The following is a 17,862-nucleotide window of genomic DNA, read 5'->3' as shown; positions in this document are numbered from 1 at the left end:
GTATTGCTACTATATGGAACATCCCAGCAAAAAATGGGTGTCCTAAACAGATTTAAATCAAGATTGCAATTCAATGATACTGTATTAAGGTAACAATACTGTTCAAAATGTAACTATAAATTTGATGATGTAGTATTTTCCTGTATATTTTGTGCTTATGATTACCAGATTGAAGTGAGGGCCCTGCCACACCATAGGGTTGCTGGAGCTGAGCAAGGGATTTTGTGTCTCCCAGGCCTTTGTAACTGAACTTGTTTACACCGTTGTACTACTAGGAAATACGAGCTAATTCCAGCTACTTTTACTGCCATGATACAGCTTAATGAATTTGACTTACAGGCAGATGGGTAGGTACACAAAATATGACCTTATATACCAAAACACATTAAACAGTCAGAATTTGATCAAGTATTTAATCCTATATCACTGCAAAATTATTTTCTTGAGTTTGTCAGCTGTGTAAGCTTCTCCAAAGAACAAGCTGGACATATTTCCAACCATGCATTGTTACCAGGGCAGTAAAGGGCCACACCGACATCTGTCAAAAGTACCTTTGGCCTATTACAGATACAGGGAGCAGAAGAGCAGAGGAATGTACATAATGTCAGGGACTTTGGCTCTGCATGGGTAGAGGGTCTTACATGGCCTTCATCAGGTCTTCATCAGAAATTCTTACAGTTAGCAAGGTCCGGAACCTATTATGCATGCATAACATAGGTCAGAGGTTGGACTCGATGACCTTGAGGCCTCTTCCAACCTAGAAAATTCTGTGATTCTGTGAACTGAAGTAGGACTAGCAGCACATAAATGTGGAAGAAATTTTGGTTTCCCCCCATGAGTATAACAGCTGCAAATACAAATGCAGACATGAAAAGCTGCAACAAGGTCGCCCCTGGAGTCTTCTCTTCTTCAGGCTGAACATCCCTGGCTCTCTCAGCCTTTTTTCACAGAATAAGTGCTCCAGCCCTCTGACCATCTTCATGACACTCCTCTAGACCCGCTCTAACAGCCCCACATCCTTTTTGTGCTGGGGGCCCCAGACGTGGACTCAGCACTCCAAGTGGGACCTCATGAGGGCAGAGCAGAGGGGCACAATCCCCTCCCTTGACCTGCGAGCCACTCCTCTGTTGGTGCAGCCCAGGATGCAGTTGGCCTTCTGGGCTGCGAGCACAAAATGTTAGCATGTCTGTGTATGCTAAGTGATCACAGAAATTCTTCCTATATAGTACACAGTTTCTAGGGCAACCAGCAAGGACCTGAGGAGGCTTGCACCCACTGTGCAGAGTGCTAAACAAGTGCATTAGTGAAAAAACTCACCATGAGGAACCTGGCAGAAGCCTTTTCTTTGTAAAGTGCAACCTTCCTGAACCTGGTTTATGGGTCAGGTCCAAACAAATCCCTTCTACAACTGAAAATGAAGAGAAAAAAGAAAAAAAGAAAAAAAAAAAAAAAAAGAAAGAAAAAAAAAAGATTTTCAATTGTTGAAACTCCCTCTTACGATATTTTTAAAAGTTCAATTTTTTTCCAGCTTGAATGTGTGTTGCTTCTGATATCCTGTACCTCATGAAAAATGTCAAAACTGTATGAAATTATTTCAAAAATACAGGAATTGTTTTTCATCTGAGATGTTAACTTTAAAAATTTATTAATTTTAAGTTGATTCTAAGTTGGGATTTTTTTTCATTTGAAAATTGCTGTGGGAAGGGGAAACATTTTCTCTGCTGTTTCTATTTGCAGTTCTATGTTAAAGACCTTGAGATACAAATAACTAGAGTAGAGCAAACAGTGGGAGCATGCATGCATGCATGCATGAACAAGATATTCAGGTGAGCTTCAACAAGTGACATATTACTTGCACTTCAACATTATTGCAGCTGAAGTTGGAAGGTAAATAAGAGAGGTCAGGAAAAATAGAAAAGAAAGAAAAATAATGGTGGGGAAGTGTTAAAAGGAAAAAAAAAAAAAAAAAAAAACAGGGATATGGGAGATGGAAAAATGGAACTGGTTAAAAGGGGAAAGATGAAAGGAAGCAGATGAGAGAGCAAGACTAGTGTTACAAGAGTACTGGGGGGTGAAGGGGTAGAAATGAAGACCAAACACTAGGAGAAGATAGTAAGTCTGAGCTGCTGAGCATAACTTTAGTAATATCCACGGGACAATGAAAACATAGGACAACAAATCCCTATCTGTCAGTCTTTGCCTGCTACAGTTGCTCCAGACCAGTGGTGCTTTCTAGGAAGTAACCTTGTTTTAGTTATTGCTATTTTTAAGAGGAAAAAACAACTCTTTCAAAAGATACTGGCATTCTGTATCTGCTTAAGTTGCCAAAAGAAGCTGCACATTACAGTTTATGTAATCATATTTACTAAATAAAAAACCATGAGCTGTCAATCATATCACCCCAACACTTACGTGTTCACAGAAGTCCTCACTAAAATTGGTTTGTGTAGGAATGAATATAGGAATAAATATATTTGAGCCCTCCCTCTGCTCTCCTTTTAACCTTTCACATAGAGGAAAACCCATACTCATTCTGTCTCTGGTAATATAGAGCTTCATCATCTAATGTCAAAAGGCCTTGGTGAGGGTTTTCACAGCTGCAGCTACTGACAGCTAATTTCAGTCTCAAGTGGAAGTGCTGACTGTGCCTTCATGTCCCAGCAAGGTCAAAGGTTTTTCATGCTAAATGTCACCCACGTTGGTAAACCAGTGACCACTCTGACTTATCATATATCCCAGGTCAGTGTAATGAATGCATTGGTTCTCTAATGTTGAAAGATCTTATTTATTAAACATTTGAAAAACAGGGACAGTGCTCAGACGTTTTGCCCTACCGTAAAACAAACCTGTAAAAACATATACCAAGATCAGCTAGTAATAATAGTTGTATATCTGACTGTGTTTTTTATCAAGTAGTCAAATAAACATGGTATGAGCATATTGTTTCTCTAGGTTTAACCTGAAAGTGGAAAGGTCATAGAAGACATGCTCTGACGAACATAGTTTTGCATTAGAGATCTCAGTCATTTTTAAGGAGAGTCTTAAAGAAATGCTTTTCATCAGAAAGCATTTTAAATATATTTAAAAGACTAACCATTTCATCTACAGTGTTTTCTTTCTAAATGCCTGTTGTATTTTCTATGCATATGCAGATGACAGAAAGTTCGTTGAGTACCTACATCTGTCCACTACTAAAAATATCCTGTATTTTTTTATCATAAACCAGGAAAATCCAGGGATTTTTTTTTTGCATACTTCTAGGAGGGGTGTAAGCCAAGTTATGTGACTTTTACATTTCTCTCTAACCATTGAACTATGCCCTACACTTTGTTCTGGTATTAATCCTCCCTTTGGTCTCTTTTAAGTATGTTTCAATTTCTTCAGGCCTTTTAATAAACTCAGTAAGCCCCTTGCCTGTCTGACACCACAGTGAAGCCTTAAGAGCTATACAAAATCATGCAAACTGTGGTCCTGAGCTCCATTTTCTATTTACTCCCTGTGAAGGTCCAAGAAAGACTTTTTGGACCTCCTCAAGTGTCCACTGTGGAGGTTGCTGCAAGTCTTTCCAAGCGCTGTCACAGTAGGTGGTAGATAAATGCATGTAAAAAAAGGTGGATTCTCAAGAACTGCAGGCAGGAAGAGTTAGTTAGATAGATAGATAGATAGATAGATAGATAGATAGATAGATAGATAGATTTTTTTTTTTAATATTTTTTTTTTCCTGAGATATCTAGAAATCTTTGGCTTGGGAATAAGGGGTTTTAGTCACAATAATTAGATAATATATTCTTTAATGTTCTCCCTTTATAATGTATAAGATTTGGGATTTCTCTCACAGATCCTGAAAAGCAGTAAAAGGTAAATGGCTCATTCAGGAATACAGCCTTTCAGCTGTGCAAAATCAGGGAAGAAAGGGCTTTAGGAATTTCCTAGGCTGTTTGAAGTGCATGATCATACAGAGCTGTGTCTGAACACAATGTGTTATCCCTGTCTCTCTCTCTTCGCTTGAAGACATTTGTAAATTTTGATAAGGAGAGATACAGTTATTTAAATGAATTAATCATTTAAATTCCAGCATGACTGAAAAATGAACCTAATGCTCTGCAGCATCATCCTACACCTTTTTGCATTTATTGTTTGGAAATGTGCAGGGAAGAGGGAGAGGAACTTGCAGATCTCCAGGATAAAAGGGATAAGGCAGCTCAGAAAGCTCCTTCCAAGGAGTTAAAGGATGCTGGCAAGCTCAGAAAAATCTGCTATGGTGAACCAAAGCCTTTCAGGGTGATCACCACAATATTGCTAAGGTAACATGGGTTTTGTGGATAATTTTCAGCTGCCAAAAGCCAGAGGGTGGGAGTTGGTGCTGCCAAGACCAAGATGACCCCTGGCAGCTTCTGTGATTCCCTGCAATATACTTCATTTTACGCTTTTTTAGAGATAGGACCTCAGGGACATTGCCAGCTTCCTCTCCTTGATTTAATAGGCTGTGTGCCTGGCTACTTTCTCTGACAGCCGAGTCCTGGTTTCACAGTCCTGCTCTCTGGCACTGTGTTACATAAAAGAGGACAGATTCGATGAAAGCAAGAGACCAGGAATTCCTCAGTCCTGCTCTTCTGGAGGCGGCGGGGGAGGACTGATTGTTGGGTTTGAGCAGTCTTGTTAGTAACCCAAGCTAAGTAAAATGCCAGGATTCTTCAATATTTATTAGAGTAATATATAAGAGAAATGTGTTTGTGTTTGGAAAGCCAAACAAATTGTCTCTCTTGGGCACAACTTAATATGAATAATGAATTCTCTGAGTTATGAAATGGGCAGATGAAAATATTAAGAAAAAATAAATAAAATAATAAAAAAATAATAAAAAAAGCAAAGAACTACATCTCACAACTGGAAAAATACATACTGTAAAGCCAATTGCATTTCTGGCTGCTGCATCTAAAAATGACATAGCAGAACAACAAAAATGAACAGAGAAGAGTGAGAAGGATGATGAAAGATTTAGAATGGCTTCACAATGATAAAATACTAAACAGATACATTCCTCAGTTTGGAAAAGAGATAGCTGAGGCAGGGATATGACAGATGTCTACACAATTATAAATGATATAGACAAAGTGAATAGGAATCAGTGATCCATTATTTTCCATCACTGAACAACTAGGGGCACTTAATTAAGTTATCGAGCATCCTGATAAACAAACAAAAAGGAAATTCTTTTTCAAATAACGCATAATTAAATTGTGAGGTGCATTGGCACAGGATGCGGTAGAGGCTATCAGTATAAATGGGCTCAGAGAAGATTAGATGAATCCATAGAGGATAGATCCATTGGTGGCTATTAAAAACGATGATCTAGATTAAACTTACATCTCAGGAAGTCCCTTAAGTGCTGATTTCAGGCAGTTGGAAAGGTTTTCTAGGCAATCTACATATTTGTCCTGTTCTTATGCTGTTTTCTCTGGCATCCACTTTGGACCAGCACTGGAACCAGCTTCTGGGATAAATGGATCTCTGCTGGATCTATCAGGGATACTTTTATGTGTGTATAAGAAAAAATAGAAATAACCATAAAAAGAGTCTGTGATGAGAAAAATGAAAGCAACTTACTTAAACAGACTTCCTCTTACTGTTAATGTTTTCACACAAGCATCTTGCAAAGGAAATCACAATAATCTTGAACTGCCTAATATCATCTTTAATTTTTACTTTAATCAGAATTTACCTAGCCCTGCTGTGTATTTGCTCCTTGTCAGCATGCTATCAAAAATAATGACAAGAGTATTCTACTATTTGACAGTACTGCCACCTGGACTACATCTGTAGTAGTCAATTAAATGTAGCCAGGGCAAAGTCCCAACAAATAGGAATTTGATTATTTACAATGTCTTTTAGAGAGGAGGCCATGCCTTAGTTTTGTCCTTGGCCAACTAATTTGCAATCTCTCAAATAATTCCCAGGCCTGACCGGCAAGTTAACATGGGCAAGGGACCATTCCCAACACAGTTTATAAGGAGCCAGACTCTTATAGAAGATATTGTCCTAACAATATTGTCCTCTAGTGGAGGACTTGTAGGTCAGAGGTTGGACTCGATGATCTTGAGGTCTCTTCCAACCTAGAAATTCTGTGATTCTGTGATATGGCATGACCGTGCCCACTAGCTTCATGGCCAAAGAGTGGGCCCTCCCCATGCCTAATTTACTATATACATGTAGAATTGATTGGATGTGAACCCTTGGAGTCTGGGCTAGAAAATGTTTGCCACAAATGTTTGCCAAATGTTTGGCTACTTGGGGAAGGTCCAAGCTGAGCCAATTAGTATAACAATAGGTATAACAATATGCAGGCATGCAGATATTTGGTCATTTCACTTAGATCAGGATGAGAATAATTACAGTTCTCAGTGATACATACCCTTTAGCAGATTGGGGATATCTTTGGTTGGGGTCAAAGGACAGAGACAAGAAATGCTTTAATTGGATAGCACACTACTGGACTTTGAGATACAGGAGGTTTCTTTTCTAGGTATCTAGATATCTCTAGTCTGGAGGATGTGATTTGATTTTCTCTGATCATGGAGTGATATGGTGAGAGTCCTCTATTCATACTCTGGACACATTTTATGCTTGGTTATTATGTGATCAAATGAAGTTGCACCTGCTGTTTAATCCAGATATTTTCTTTCATCCATTGTCAGAGTTAATGTGCCAGGTGCTATATAAAAAAGAAATTATATAAAAAAAAAAAAAAAAAAAAAAAAAAAAAAAGCTATGATAGGGAGCTTACAGGATGAAGAGAAAAAAAAAAAAAAAAAAAAAAGCACACAGAGAAAAAGATCAGTGGGAGGTCCAAAGAAGGCCAATAACAAATAAATTAAAATTCAATAAACTGAGGAATTCAATAGCAGTTGTAGTTCTGTCTTAGTCTGATATTGTGATGGAGAAGGCAGTTAATTGATTATAAGTCTTGCTGATGTGGGCCTTCTAAAGTACGTGAACAGCAAGTCTCTTGACACTGCGGCCTATTTTGTGGATGGATGGGTTATGGAAGAAGTATGTTCTGGAGATGAAAACAGCATGCCTGTTTTTAAGGGCAGAATGAATGCATAAGAAATGAGGGCCAACAGAGAGACATATCTTGGTACAAGAGTTGGAAGGTGAAAAAAGCAAATTTAAACTGATATGTCAGGTTCAGAGAACAGATCGAAAGGTTAAAACTGAGATGATAAAATTTGATGGATGGATAAGGTTATTATCAAGCCAAGGAAAAGAAGCAATGGCAGATGGCTTCTGTGCAGGGCCTGTCAAAATGCTCACTTAGACCACACACAGAAGAGAACAGGATAGAAGAAACAATACCTCTGTTAGCTCATACAGAAATTTCACTTCCCTGACAACAAACACAAAGTAATATCCTACTGACTCACAGTCCAGTACCAAGTGCAGTTCAGGCACAATGAAAACTTGGCCCCAAGAGATTAGCTGCATCTCCTTTACCCAGGTCTTACAGGGATGTAATGCTGTGCCCTTCAGCAGTTTTATTTTGGACTTACATTGTACTGCAACCTAATCTCTAGACACAGAAAAGCAGATAGAAGAACCTAAGGCAACCTTCGTGCTTGGTCACTCATCAGAAACACCCTGAACCGCCTGAGCAATGGCACACAGTCATCCCCTCTATGGTGTACTCCCTTGCTCCTTTGGCCCGTGTCAATGAACGTTTCTGAGGCAGTGTCTCTTCAGCAGGGCGAGGAAGAGCTGGAACAGAGGCACTTTCCTAACAGACATCCAGCCTTTTCTGAGGACAAAAGCTGATTGCAAGCACTGACCCATTTCATTTCCCACTGCATTTGTAGTAGCCTTAGGGTTGAATAAGCAGTCTGGATCTGTCAGGCTGGTTCCAGCTCAGAAATGTCTCCTGATATTTTGAAGCTTAAGTCTGGAGAACTGCAGCTGTGAAAGCTTCCTATCGCAGTCTCAAGTGTCATCTGTGCAGTGTTGCACTGGAATGCATGACAAATCCGTCAAGTTTTTCAGAAAGAAAAAGAGATATTAAATGTAAACGACAGCGTGTGCTCTCTTCTTTAGGCAGATCACAGCATTGTTTTACTATACATCCAGCTTTCACAGAAGCAGATATCTCTATATTTTTTAATCCTATCATTTTAGTCATTATTTTGAGCCTTGTTGAGACTGAAGAAATTTCTCACTATTTTTCATTTTCCATTTCAGACACAAGTTTTTGCTTTCTATTTAGACCAGTCTGTGATGCAGCCATTTGTATGTGTAGAAAAGATTTTAGCTAGTAATTGTGGTCCTTGTCTAGTGGCTATGTGTTCTTCACTTTGTTTTAAACCTTAAATTGTAAATCATCCTATTTTAGTAATCTCATCTTTCTTTGCAATTCATTGCCAGTCAAAACACTCCAAGCTAATACTGCCATTTTTACCCATATCCAGTGGTGTAAAACTTTCTACCAGTAGAACCATCTTGACCGATGGGCAAGCTGAAATACGAAATATCTATGAGGCAGAGGAGGTGATTGACATAAAATGAATACATGTATTTTATGACACTTGAATTTTAGCATGCATGAGAATCCTGTGATGATCTGCCTTGCTTCATTGCCATGAGATATTAAGGTTACTGCAGTGTTCATGAGTGAAAGATAGGCTTTTCGTTTCTATGGTCCATAATAAAAATGGTAATTCTTAGGAAAAAAAAAAAAAAAAGTAAGCTGAACAAACAAAGTCTATGTATGTCTGTTATTGAAGGAATAATATGACTTTGAAGTACAGTTCAACCTCACACAAAGATTGTCTTTATGTGCTGCAAGAGCCACTGAGATTAATTTATGCTTCATAAGTGCAGAATACAAAAACTGAATCTCTTCAGGGGCTGAAGGCACTGACAGTAGCCTTTTGAAAAGACAGTCTAAACAATGAATTAGTGATGTGAATAGGTATAGTCATAAAGTATAAAGAAATAAGAACTCCTCATGTTTAGGAAGTAAACTAATCACTAAGAGCTACTCATATCCGTCATGCAGATTCATAAATCTCAGTATATCACAGGGGAATTCTAAGTTCCTTTGAAACATTTATGATTGACCCTCTACAAAATAGAATACTGATTTTTTGCAGAATGGAAGTTCTAACTTTTTAATGTTCTCTATAGGCTTTTTAGACAACAGACTCACTGACGCTAACAAATGTTTTCATACAGGATAGCTATCAAAAAGAAACCAATTATAAGCTTAATTCAACAGGATAACTGAGGCAGAAGTAATAACTGAATTGTCCAAATTTACACAGGAGTCTTACGGCAAAGTCAGAATCTGAGTTATGGATCCAGTTGCGTGGCCTTTATCTTTCATTTTGAAAATGAAGTTGCGTCTCTTTCTCAAACATATCAAGCCCATAAATATCTACTCTAGCTTAGACCATCTCTAGAATTTTAGTGTAGTTTTGAACAGTGTTTGTGAGAATAATGCTGACCTCTGGCACAGGAGAAATAATGTTATGCATTTTATTTTCTTAGATCATTCTGTAAGTGTTTCTGAATACATTATATTATTTTGGAATGAATCAATATATTCTTTTTCAAAAATACAAAACTATTGTTTCAATGTAAACCTGCTTTATTGTGAAGTTATAAGTAAGATCAAGTTACTTACTTGAATATAAAGGATCATTTTGAATATTTTTTTGTTATAACTTTCATTTGATTCATTACTCCTGTGCAGCCAAATTAGAGGATACACATATGAGTTATACAATATAGCCAAATCACATGAGCAAAGTCTCCATGGAAACTGCCTAATTTGTGCTTTTATTTAATTAGAGTTGTCCATTACCTCTCAAAATGAAATTTAATTTGAATTCATATGCCAGTCATTTTTTAAATTGTGTATGACTTTTTATCCATCACTTAACGAGATCTCTAGTAGGCTGTATTCTAGCAAAGTGAGTTTATTTAACAAGTGAGCTTATAAGTAAGATGTTTGTTTGACAGATTAGCTTTTCCCCAACTTTCTTAACATCCTAAGGACTTGTTTTCTATGCATTATCTATGCTATATTTCACATTGGTATCTATTGTGTATTCTTAACCTCAGGAACTGTCTAAACCAGGAACAATATTTTGAGTATCTACATGAGTATATTCAGTCATTTTGCTTTCAATGACATAATTGCCAAAAAATCATAATATAAATAAAAAGAGCAACCAAGACCAAGAAATATATAAAATGCATATATTTGTCAAATGGAGCAATAAACCAGGCAAAATGGTGTGTCCTGTAAGCCAAACCCAACCAACCAACCAAAAAAAAAAAAGAAAAAAGAAAAAAAAAAAAGAAAAACAAAACAAAAAACAGTATATCTGATACAGAGATTGAGATATTCTTTAGAAATGTTTGAGTCGGTTCAAATTTGCAGGGATATCTGCCTGTGAGTTATTTAGAAATCATCAGTCCTCAGTCGCGCACGACAGAACTGTGTTCTGTAATACATGATTCTGCCTTTCTTTGAGGAATTGCTGGTTGAACATGTAGTGGTGGACTATGGAGTACTCCATTCTTTCACTGCTCTGAGGTGTTTGTGCTTGTAGCACAGACGGAAAGAAAGAGTATAGCAGAAGGCTATATGAAACTACTTCCATTTCACTAAAACACTGGTAAATATGAATACTGAAGCAAAAGCATTAAAAATGATAAATAAAAATGTGTTTTTGTGTACATATATGAAACATATTTCTGATATTTTGCATCCTAATCTATATATTCTCAAGCCATTCTTGTAACCTAAGTGTTACTGACTCAGTTATAGCTCCATGTTAGAAATAGATTTAGATCCAAATTAATTTGTATGCTAGCATGATGGGAGTGAAAGGCAGAGGTAACAGGCTGCAATTCTAAAAGCTGTATAGGCAGGGTACCTAAGAGCTGCACTCAGTCCATTTAGTGGGTTTCTGTGCACCTCACTGCATTCATACAGCACAGACATATTGTCTGGTCTTGAGTCACTCTTCCAAAATTACAGAATTTGCCTGTGGCACAAAAGTAAATGTTACTGATAGGAGAAAAAAAAATGCAGAATCAAAAAGGCAGTGAATAAAAATTAGAGAAAGAGGCTTGAGAATCAAGAGTGGCATTATTGTCATCAGAGCTGGGAAGTACTAAAGGTACAACTGGAGGACTTACAATGACTCTTCCTGAAATAAATACATTTTATAAATAAAATTAAAAAAAGGTTAAAAAAGGGTAAAAGGGAACAGAACTTAACATGACTAAGCAAAGCTGAAAAGAACAATTAATAATGGGAAAAATATCTGGGAAAATTTTAAAGTTCAATCACCACTAGAATAAGTGGAAAAAAAGATTACATACTGCAGCTAATAGCACCGCAACAGCATCACAGTATCAGAGATACTGAATGGTAAGAGGTATCATTGGGATGTCAAAACCAGCGGCAAGTTTATGTCTGGATAAACAGAAATATCAGAATTATTAAATAGCTACTTTGTTTCTGTCTTTTCAGAAGAAGAGGGTGGCGATCTGCTCAAGTCGGGCTTCAGTTTTCCAGGGACGCCAGAGGAGGAGCTAGGTACAGATCTCGTCTCTCAGGTCACTTGTACTGCTTGTACCCCAAGGCTGGGTGCAGCCGTGGGGGTAAGGAGGCAGGAGGCTGCTCTGTGGCACAGCCTTTCTCCAGCCACAGAGCCCACAGCGAGCATGGCACCAGGCGGTGTTAATGAGAGTGGTCAAAAGCCTCTCAGCCCCATCCTTCCAGGAGTTTCTCACCTGCTACATAAGGTTAGAGAATCAAAAGTGGAAAGACGTCAGCTCTGGGTAATGTCCAGGCAGCAAATTCAAAAGAAGGTGTTCAAGGAAATTGTCAGCTTTCCTTCTTTTGTCTTTTCTCTCTCTACCCTCCAGACAGCACAATAATTACAGAAAGAGTTTTTTAATGTTACCATTTAAATTTAAAAAATAACAGAAGCATCAAAAAAGTAGAAACTCGTAGAGCTCCTAAGTGAAATCTTGATACATCTGTATCTTAAAGCTATTAGTAAAATACCCCGTTGGCTTCTGTGCAGCCAGTTTAATACCTTTTATGTTGTGCAAAATTGAGTTTCTGTTCCCAGAATTTCATATTTGGATTGTCACTGTTTTATGCAAAATCCATCAAAAATTGTTTTACATGCAATTGCTTTATGTAGTTATTTTTGGAATAGAACTACAGAAAGTGTTTTCTGTATGATTGCTAGTTAAAGCTCCCCTTATTCAAAGTGAGCACGCTTACATTTTAGAACATAGTAATTTTTCTCCTCTTATGCATATGTTCATGTTAATACATTGCAACAGTTTATTCTGTGTTATTATTATATCTTTGTGTATGAAAACAATGTTGTAAACTCTCACCTTGACTTTGATGTTGCATATTGATAGGAAGGTAAATCATACTTGCTATATTAAGGGGAAAAAAAGAACAGTTTGAACAAGGAGCATGAATTCAGACACGGGATGTCAGTATATTTAAATAAATTCTTCGAACAGGATTTTCTGAAACAGTTAGTGTTGCCATGACTCAGTTACACTCACTTCAGGGATTTCTGTAAACCTTTGGTGTAAAAGTATCTATTTTGGCCTTTTTGATATCCAGTTGATATCAAAAAGTAAGATTAAAAAAAAGGTTAAGTTCCAAATATTGGACCAAAGGATGTGTTAAGGAAGAGAATGGAGATCATTCAGTTTGGTAAAGGTTACTAGTTTCTCAGCTTCTGCCTAAATTATAATTGTGAAAGAAGGAAGATATAATTAAATGTGAGGCTCCCCAGCAATGTCACAAATGAATCCAATGGAGGATTCACAGAAAGTCACAAGAGAAAGTCTCTCAGTCTTATTAGACATTTGTTTTGTTTGTTTGTTTTTGTTTGTTTAATTTTTCCCTGCTGTCCCGTTTCACAGCATATATGCAGAAGTTCAGATACAGAATTCATTGCCTCTAACAGCTGGAACAGTTGTTAGAGGCATAGTTCAGAGGTAGATCTAAACTGTAGATATCTGGACTTCCCTTAGAGTCAATGAAGAGTGATAGACTTTTCTAGGACATAACAGATTTGACCTACTTTAGAAGCTTAACATAGGGTAAAATGATTCATGCCCTAGAAGTATGTCAAAACTGTTCTTCCCATTTGAGAAAGAAATAAAGGATTTCTGAAGCAAGAGCAAATAAAAGTCAAGAATATTAAATGTTAAGTGTGTACAGGATTAAGGAGCCTCATATGAAATAGTTAATCAAAGATTAACACAAAGATATATGCTAAAGTGATCGATTATCCAGCACCCTGATTACAAAGCAGAGGGGGGAAGAATCAACACAAATGAGGAACAGGAAAGTAAAGAAAAACAAGAACAAAGTCTTTCTACAAAGAACCACTCTACAAAGAAACTAAACTGCTTTAGAAAACTTCAGCTGTCCTGAAGTTTCTGGCCAGAGGACAGAAAAAAAGGCACTAAAATGGAAGAAAGAGCTATCCTTGCTCCTAAGTGTTGGGTTCCTTTTGATGTCCTCTGTTAGTAAGTGCCAAAGTTCACTAGATAATGAATGGAGAGAAGTGAATACCTTTAGTATTTCTGGAAGGAAAATACTGTCTTCCCTACTTAACTGCAAAACTGTAGATGTCCAAAATAGGTGGACTGGATCCCATCAGTAATGTAAAAGCATATGATGTCCCTTTATAAAGAACCTCTGTTAAAAAGGAGCATAGTATGGAATATGGAAATTGTCAAGACTTTCCGAAAGTTTAGGGTTAGTCAGCTGAGTTCAGTATAGATAAAAGCAGCTATGTTTTATGCTATTATATATAATTTATGCTACTGTAGACAGCTGAGATGTAGTTGTTTGTGTGTCTCTTTATGTTGTTACCTGAGAGTTTGACTTCAAATCTGTGATCTGAACCATCATTAATGCCCAGAATACCAACATGTATAAAGATAAGCATTCACTGGAGAGTAACATGAATCTGTGTGGATACTCTAAGAATCTGTGTGGATGCTCTAATCACTGGGCTATGGAATAGGTCTCTCATTTTCTATCCAAGTGACTATTTAATATTTTTTTTGAATGAACTGCCTCAGTCTGAAAGACTGCTAGAGAAAAAAAAAAAAAAAAAAAAAAAAAAGAGCTTTCCTTGAGAAGTACAGTAATTGCCCCAAGTCAAGGCAGAGTAGAGATGATATTCTTTATGGTAGTTCTAACTAACTGCAGGGCCATTCATTATGTTGGATTCTTATACCTGCTCAGTGTCCCAAGGATCTTCAAGCTACAATCTCTCTGGTATTGAAAGATCTCTGGCTCCAGGCCCTTATTTGTAAAATAGGCTTAATATTTCCTACTGAGGTTTCTGGGCTTTGGTGGGAATTAATTAATGTTTGCATAGTATTTCACCGGAGTGAAAATGCTGAATAATCACTAAATAATATTATTAATACAATGATCCACTGCCTTAATTGGGAAAAGGTATCAAGGGAAGGGACTGATCTCAACTGTTACATTATTGATCCTCTAAAAGAGCTCATTAGTTAATACAGGCAGAAATGCAATGGATTCTTTTAAAAGAGCTTACCCAAGCATTCATAGTCTTTTCTCAAGAACAATATTGCACAGCTTTTCCATTGCCATTTCTTTAACAGAGATTAGGGTGATAAGTATTTTCGTGGTTACAAGGTTCACTCTCACACCAAAAAATCCTGATCTTTTCACTAGAAACATCTGGAATAAGCAACTTAATAAAGGTACCAGGGCATGATAGCAGGATGAAGAGCTCTGGCATAACATGATCTCAAGCTACTCACTCAGCAAGGAAACGATTTCTTCCAGTTCCAAACTTTCTTCTATCCAGTAGTAGATAAAATCTGAACAATGTCACATGTGGTACTACACTTTTCTGTACAAACTGGAAACTTCTCACAATCTTATTCATTTTAGGCATGTGTAGGGAAAAGCAACAATTTGCTTTGGGTGTCAAAAACAAATAGTGCAATCTTGGCAAGAGACATATGGAAAATGTGCCATGTTTAAATGCTACTTAAAGAGAATAAAACCCACCAACATGGGAACATGGAAGATAGGGTGAATTTTTCTGTAAATATAGATTTTAATTGGTACTACAGGCACGCAGTACAGAGGGAAAATAGATTATTGAAAACATATTTTGACTCCTTTTTATAGGCAAGAAAAGCATTTATTTTACGAGAGTTAAACATTTAGCTTCCAGTGTTATGCAAAGAAAGAAAATTTGCATTAATGGCTTTTTGCTTCAGTAAATTTGTTCTGACTACAAGAAATGAAAGGATATTGAGTTGATGTTAGGTAGAAGGTTAAAACATATAAAATGGGTTGCATTTACTAATAGTGTTCTTAACCTGCCCTAGTTGCAAAGTAAACTGTAAGGGAGTTTAGGGATGGGTTATAAAAATATATTTTTATTTCACGGTTGTTGCAGTCATGCTTTTGATTAATTGGTATGGTTCAAGTGTCAGCCAGTAACTCATGGTTATTCAATCACTTTTGATTGCATGATCATGCCATTATGACCTTATGTGTTGAAAGGAAAAAAGGATATAGCCGTTCTTGAAATCAAAAAAATAAATAAAGGCCTGACTTTCCAGTTTGTCTGTCTTTCTACCTAATTACCCAGCCTTGCTCAGCACAGTCGGTCTGAACACTGTGGAAATTTTATACATTTTAGTTTCTTATAACAAGTATGACAAGAAAATTTCCCAAGGACAAACAAACACTCAACTGTCCTCTGTGTCAGATCCATGCCTCAGTTCGCCTTCCCTCAGAGTATCCAGGGATAGTTAAACAGGTGTAAACTTGGGCTGGAGGGTATGGGACTTCACTCAGACAAAAGGCTTGGCCACACAGAATAAACTGTTACAGAAACATCCCAGTAGTTAGCAGATATAGTAACAGGCACTTCATCTTAAATTTACTTTATACTTATTTTTTTATACATTATACTTAATACTTAAGTGGACATATATATCAGTGGGCTGAATGTATCTCCACTCTGACAGCCCTTGGAGGTACTGAGACTACTTTTACACTGGTGCTATGGAGAACAGAGGTGGGGAGTCTACAAGAGATACCCACAAAGTTTAACTTTAGCCTGGTGAGGCAAGGGCAAGCCTGTCTGTAGCTGTTGTCATCACTTCCCATGGCTTTATCCCAGACCACAGAAAAAAAATCATATCTGAACTGGAAATCCTGGCTGCAACTTTCCCAAGTTCTAACCACAGCACTATCCTTCTGCCATATAATAAAATTATGTAGACAGAGAGTTTGGTATAGAGGTGTGGAAGTCTTTTAAATTTATGGGCAGGTTTAAATATGAGACACCCCAACAACTGTCTCTTGTTTGCTCATTGAGACTAGCTGAACAGATATTGCAACAACAACAAAAAAGACTCCAGCATACTTCTAAATAATTTAACATCAGATCCTTGTTTTTCCTCTATCCAGAAGCTGTAGTGTAGAAAATTATGGATGTGATGATCAAGACCTCAGAAAATGTTAATGAAGTAATGGGGAGTGTTTGTCAGAGAACAAATTTTGAACTTATGCTTGAGTGCAGATTTCTGTGAATTGCTTTCATTCACAGAATGGAACTATATCATATGGCCTGAGCATCATATACAAACATACTAAATATTGTGCATTTTAATTTTATGCTGTTGGCAACAAATAATTGCAAACAATCTACAGACCAGAAGTTATTTGTAGAAATTAAACACCTCACAATATCAGATAACTCTGCAAAAATCCCATTAGGCCCAAGGTCAATTCACAAACACAAAAAGATATTTGTAAGGGTGTAAGATTAATCAAATGGCTTATTTACTATGAATTATTCATCTGTTTCTACTACCAAATACAAAAGAGTTTACATATTTGTTACTTTGCCAAGAAGCAAAATATTTTTGGTCTAAATGAGATATGCATTCAGACAGGATTGGCCAGATGAGGAGGTTCCTAAGTTCAGTAGCAGAGGAAATATTTTTTCCAAACAGAAGCTTAGTCCAATTGTTAGACCACATCTGGAATACTAACTCCAGTATCTGCACTAGAAGGAATGAAAGACCTTTTCAAGGAAAAGAGAGAAAGAGGACATGAGGAGAAGGTGATAAAACAGCTTGAGTTATATTTCACACTTGGATTGTGGGATGTTAGCAAATGAGGGACGTTTTTCTCTTCCTCATGCTCTGATGACCTGGATCACCTGGATATACAGCTGATCCTCAGCACTTACTTTTCTGTAGACAAAAGTACTTATGTTTCTGTAGACAGGGGAACAGCTCCAGTGAAGATGAGAGACTGACTCATCTGAATGCCTCACTGTGCCTGCCTGCTCCACTAAGTGTCTTCCCTTCTTTGTCTCCTTTTAACACGATAAAACGTGCAGCCTTTTAAAGGTATTCCCTTGATGGGCAGTTTAAGTGATGTGCTTGTCAATCCTCCAGAAAAAAAAAAAAAAAAATCATGCTCTGCCTCCACATGTTTGTTATGGACTGCTTAAACTCTTTCTAGAACAGGACAGTTGATATGGGCAAAGTCAAGGTGGTGGAGGTACTTCCAGCGTGGATGTAGATGACCACAGCTTTGCCTCACAGTGCCAGCCACTGATTCAGTTTGTCTTCATAAGGGGCTTTGTGCTACTGTGACTGTAGTAGGATAAACACCAGCAAATACTCTTTATAGAGTTCAGACTTTCACTACCGAGTTCCTTTTCACCTTTCACAACAACTGTCTTATGCCATTCCATTTCACTTTTACACATTTCTACAAACTCATTTTCC

The 17,862-nt window shown here is 37.3% G+C and overlaps 1 protein-coding gene across 7 annotated transcripts in view; it reads left to right on the top strand.

Moving 5' to 3' along the window:
- The window catches only part of DLGAP2 (DLG associated protein 2), a 474,554-nt gene that overhangs the window by 350,960 nt on the left and 105,732 nt on the right, over nt 1–17,862 (top strand). For 5 of the 7 annotated variants that reach the window (XM_032184999.1, XM_032184995.1, XM_032184994.1 and 2 more), the window contains one exon: nt 11,537–11,602. The exons of the other annotated variants lie outside the window; for them this stretch is intronic. In XM_032184999.1, the coding sequence (XP_032040890.1) occupies nt 11,537–11,602 (66 nt within the window). The remainder of the gene's footprint in view (nt 1–11,536; nt 11,603–17,862) is intronic. 7 annotated transcript variants of the gene reach the window in all.

Source organism: Aythya fuligula, chromosome 3 (genome assembly GCF_009819795.1).
Source record: "Aythya fuligula isolate bAytFul2 chromosome 3, bAytFul2.pri, whole genome shotgun sequence".
Lineage (NCBI taxonomy): Eukaryota > Metazoa > Chordata > Aves > Anseriformes > Anatidae > Aythya > Aythya fuligula.
Note: the sequence above shows the minus strand (reverse complement) of the source record. Positions and strands in the feature narration are given on the sequence as shown.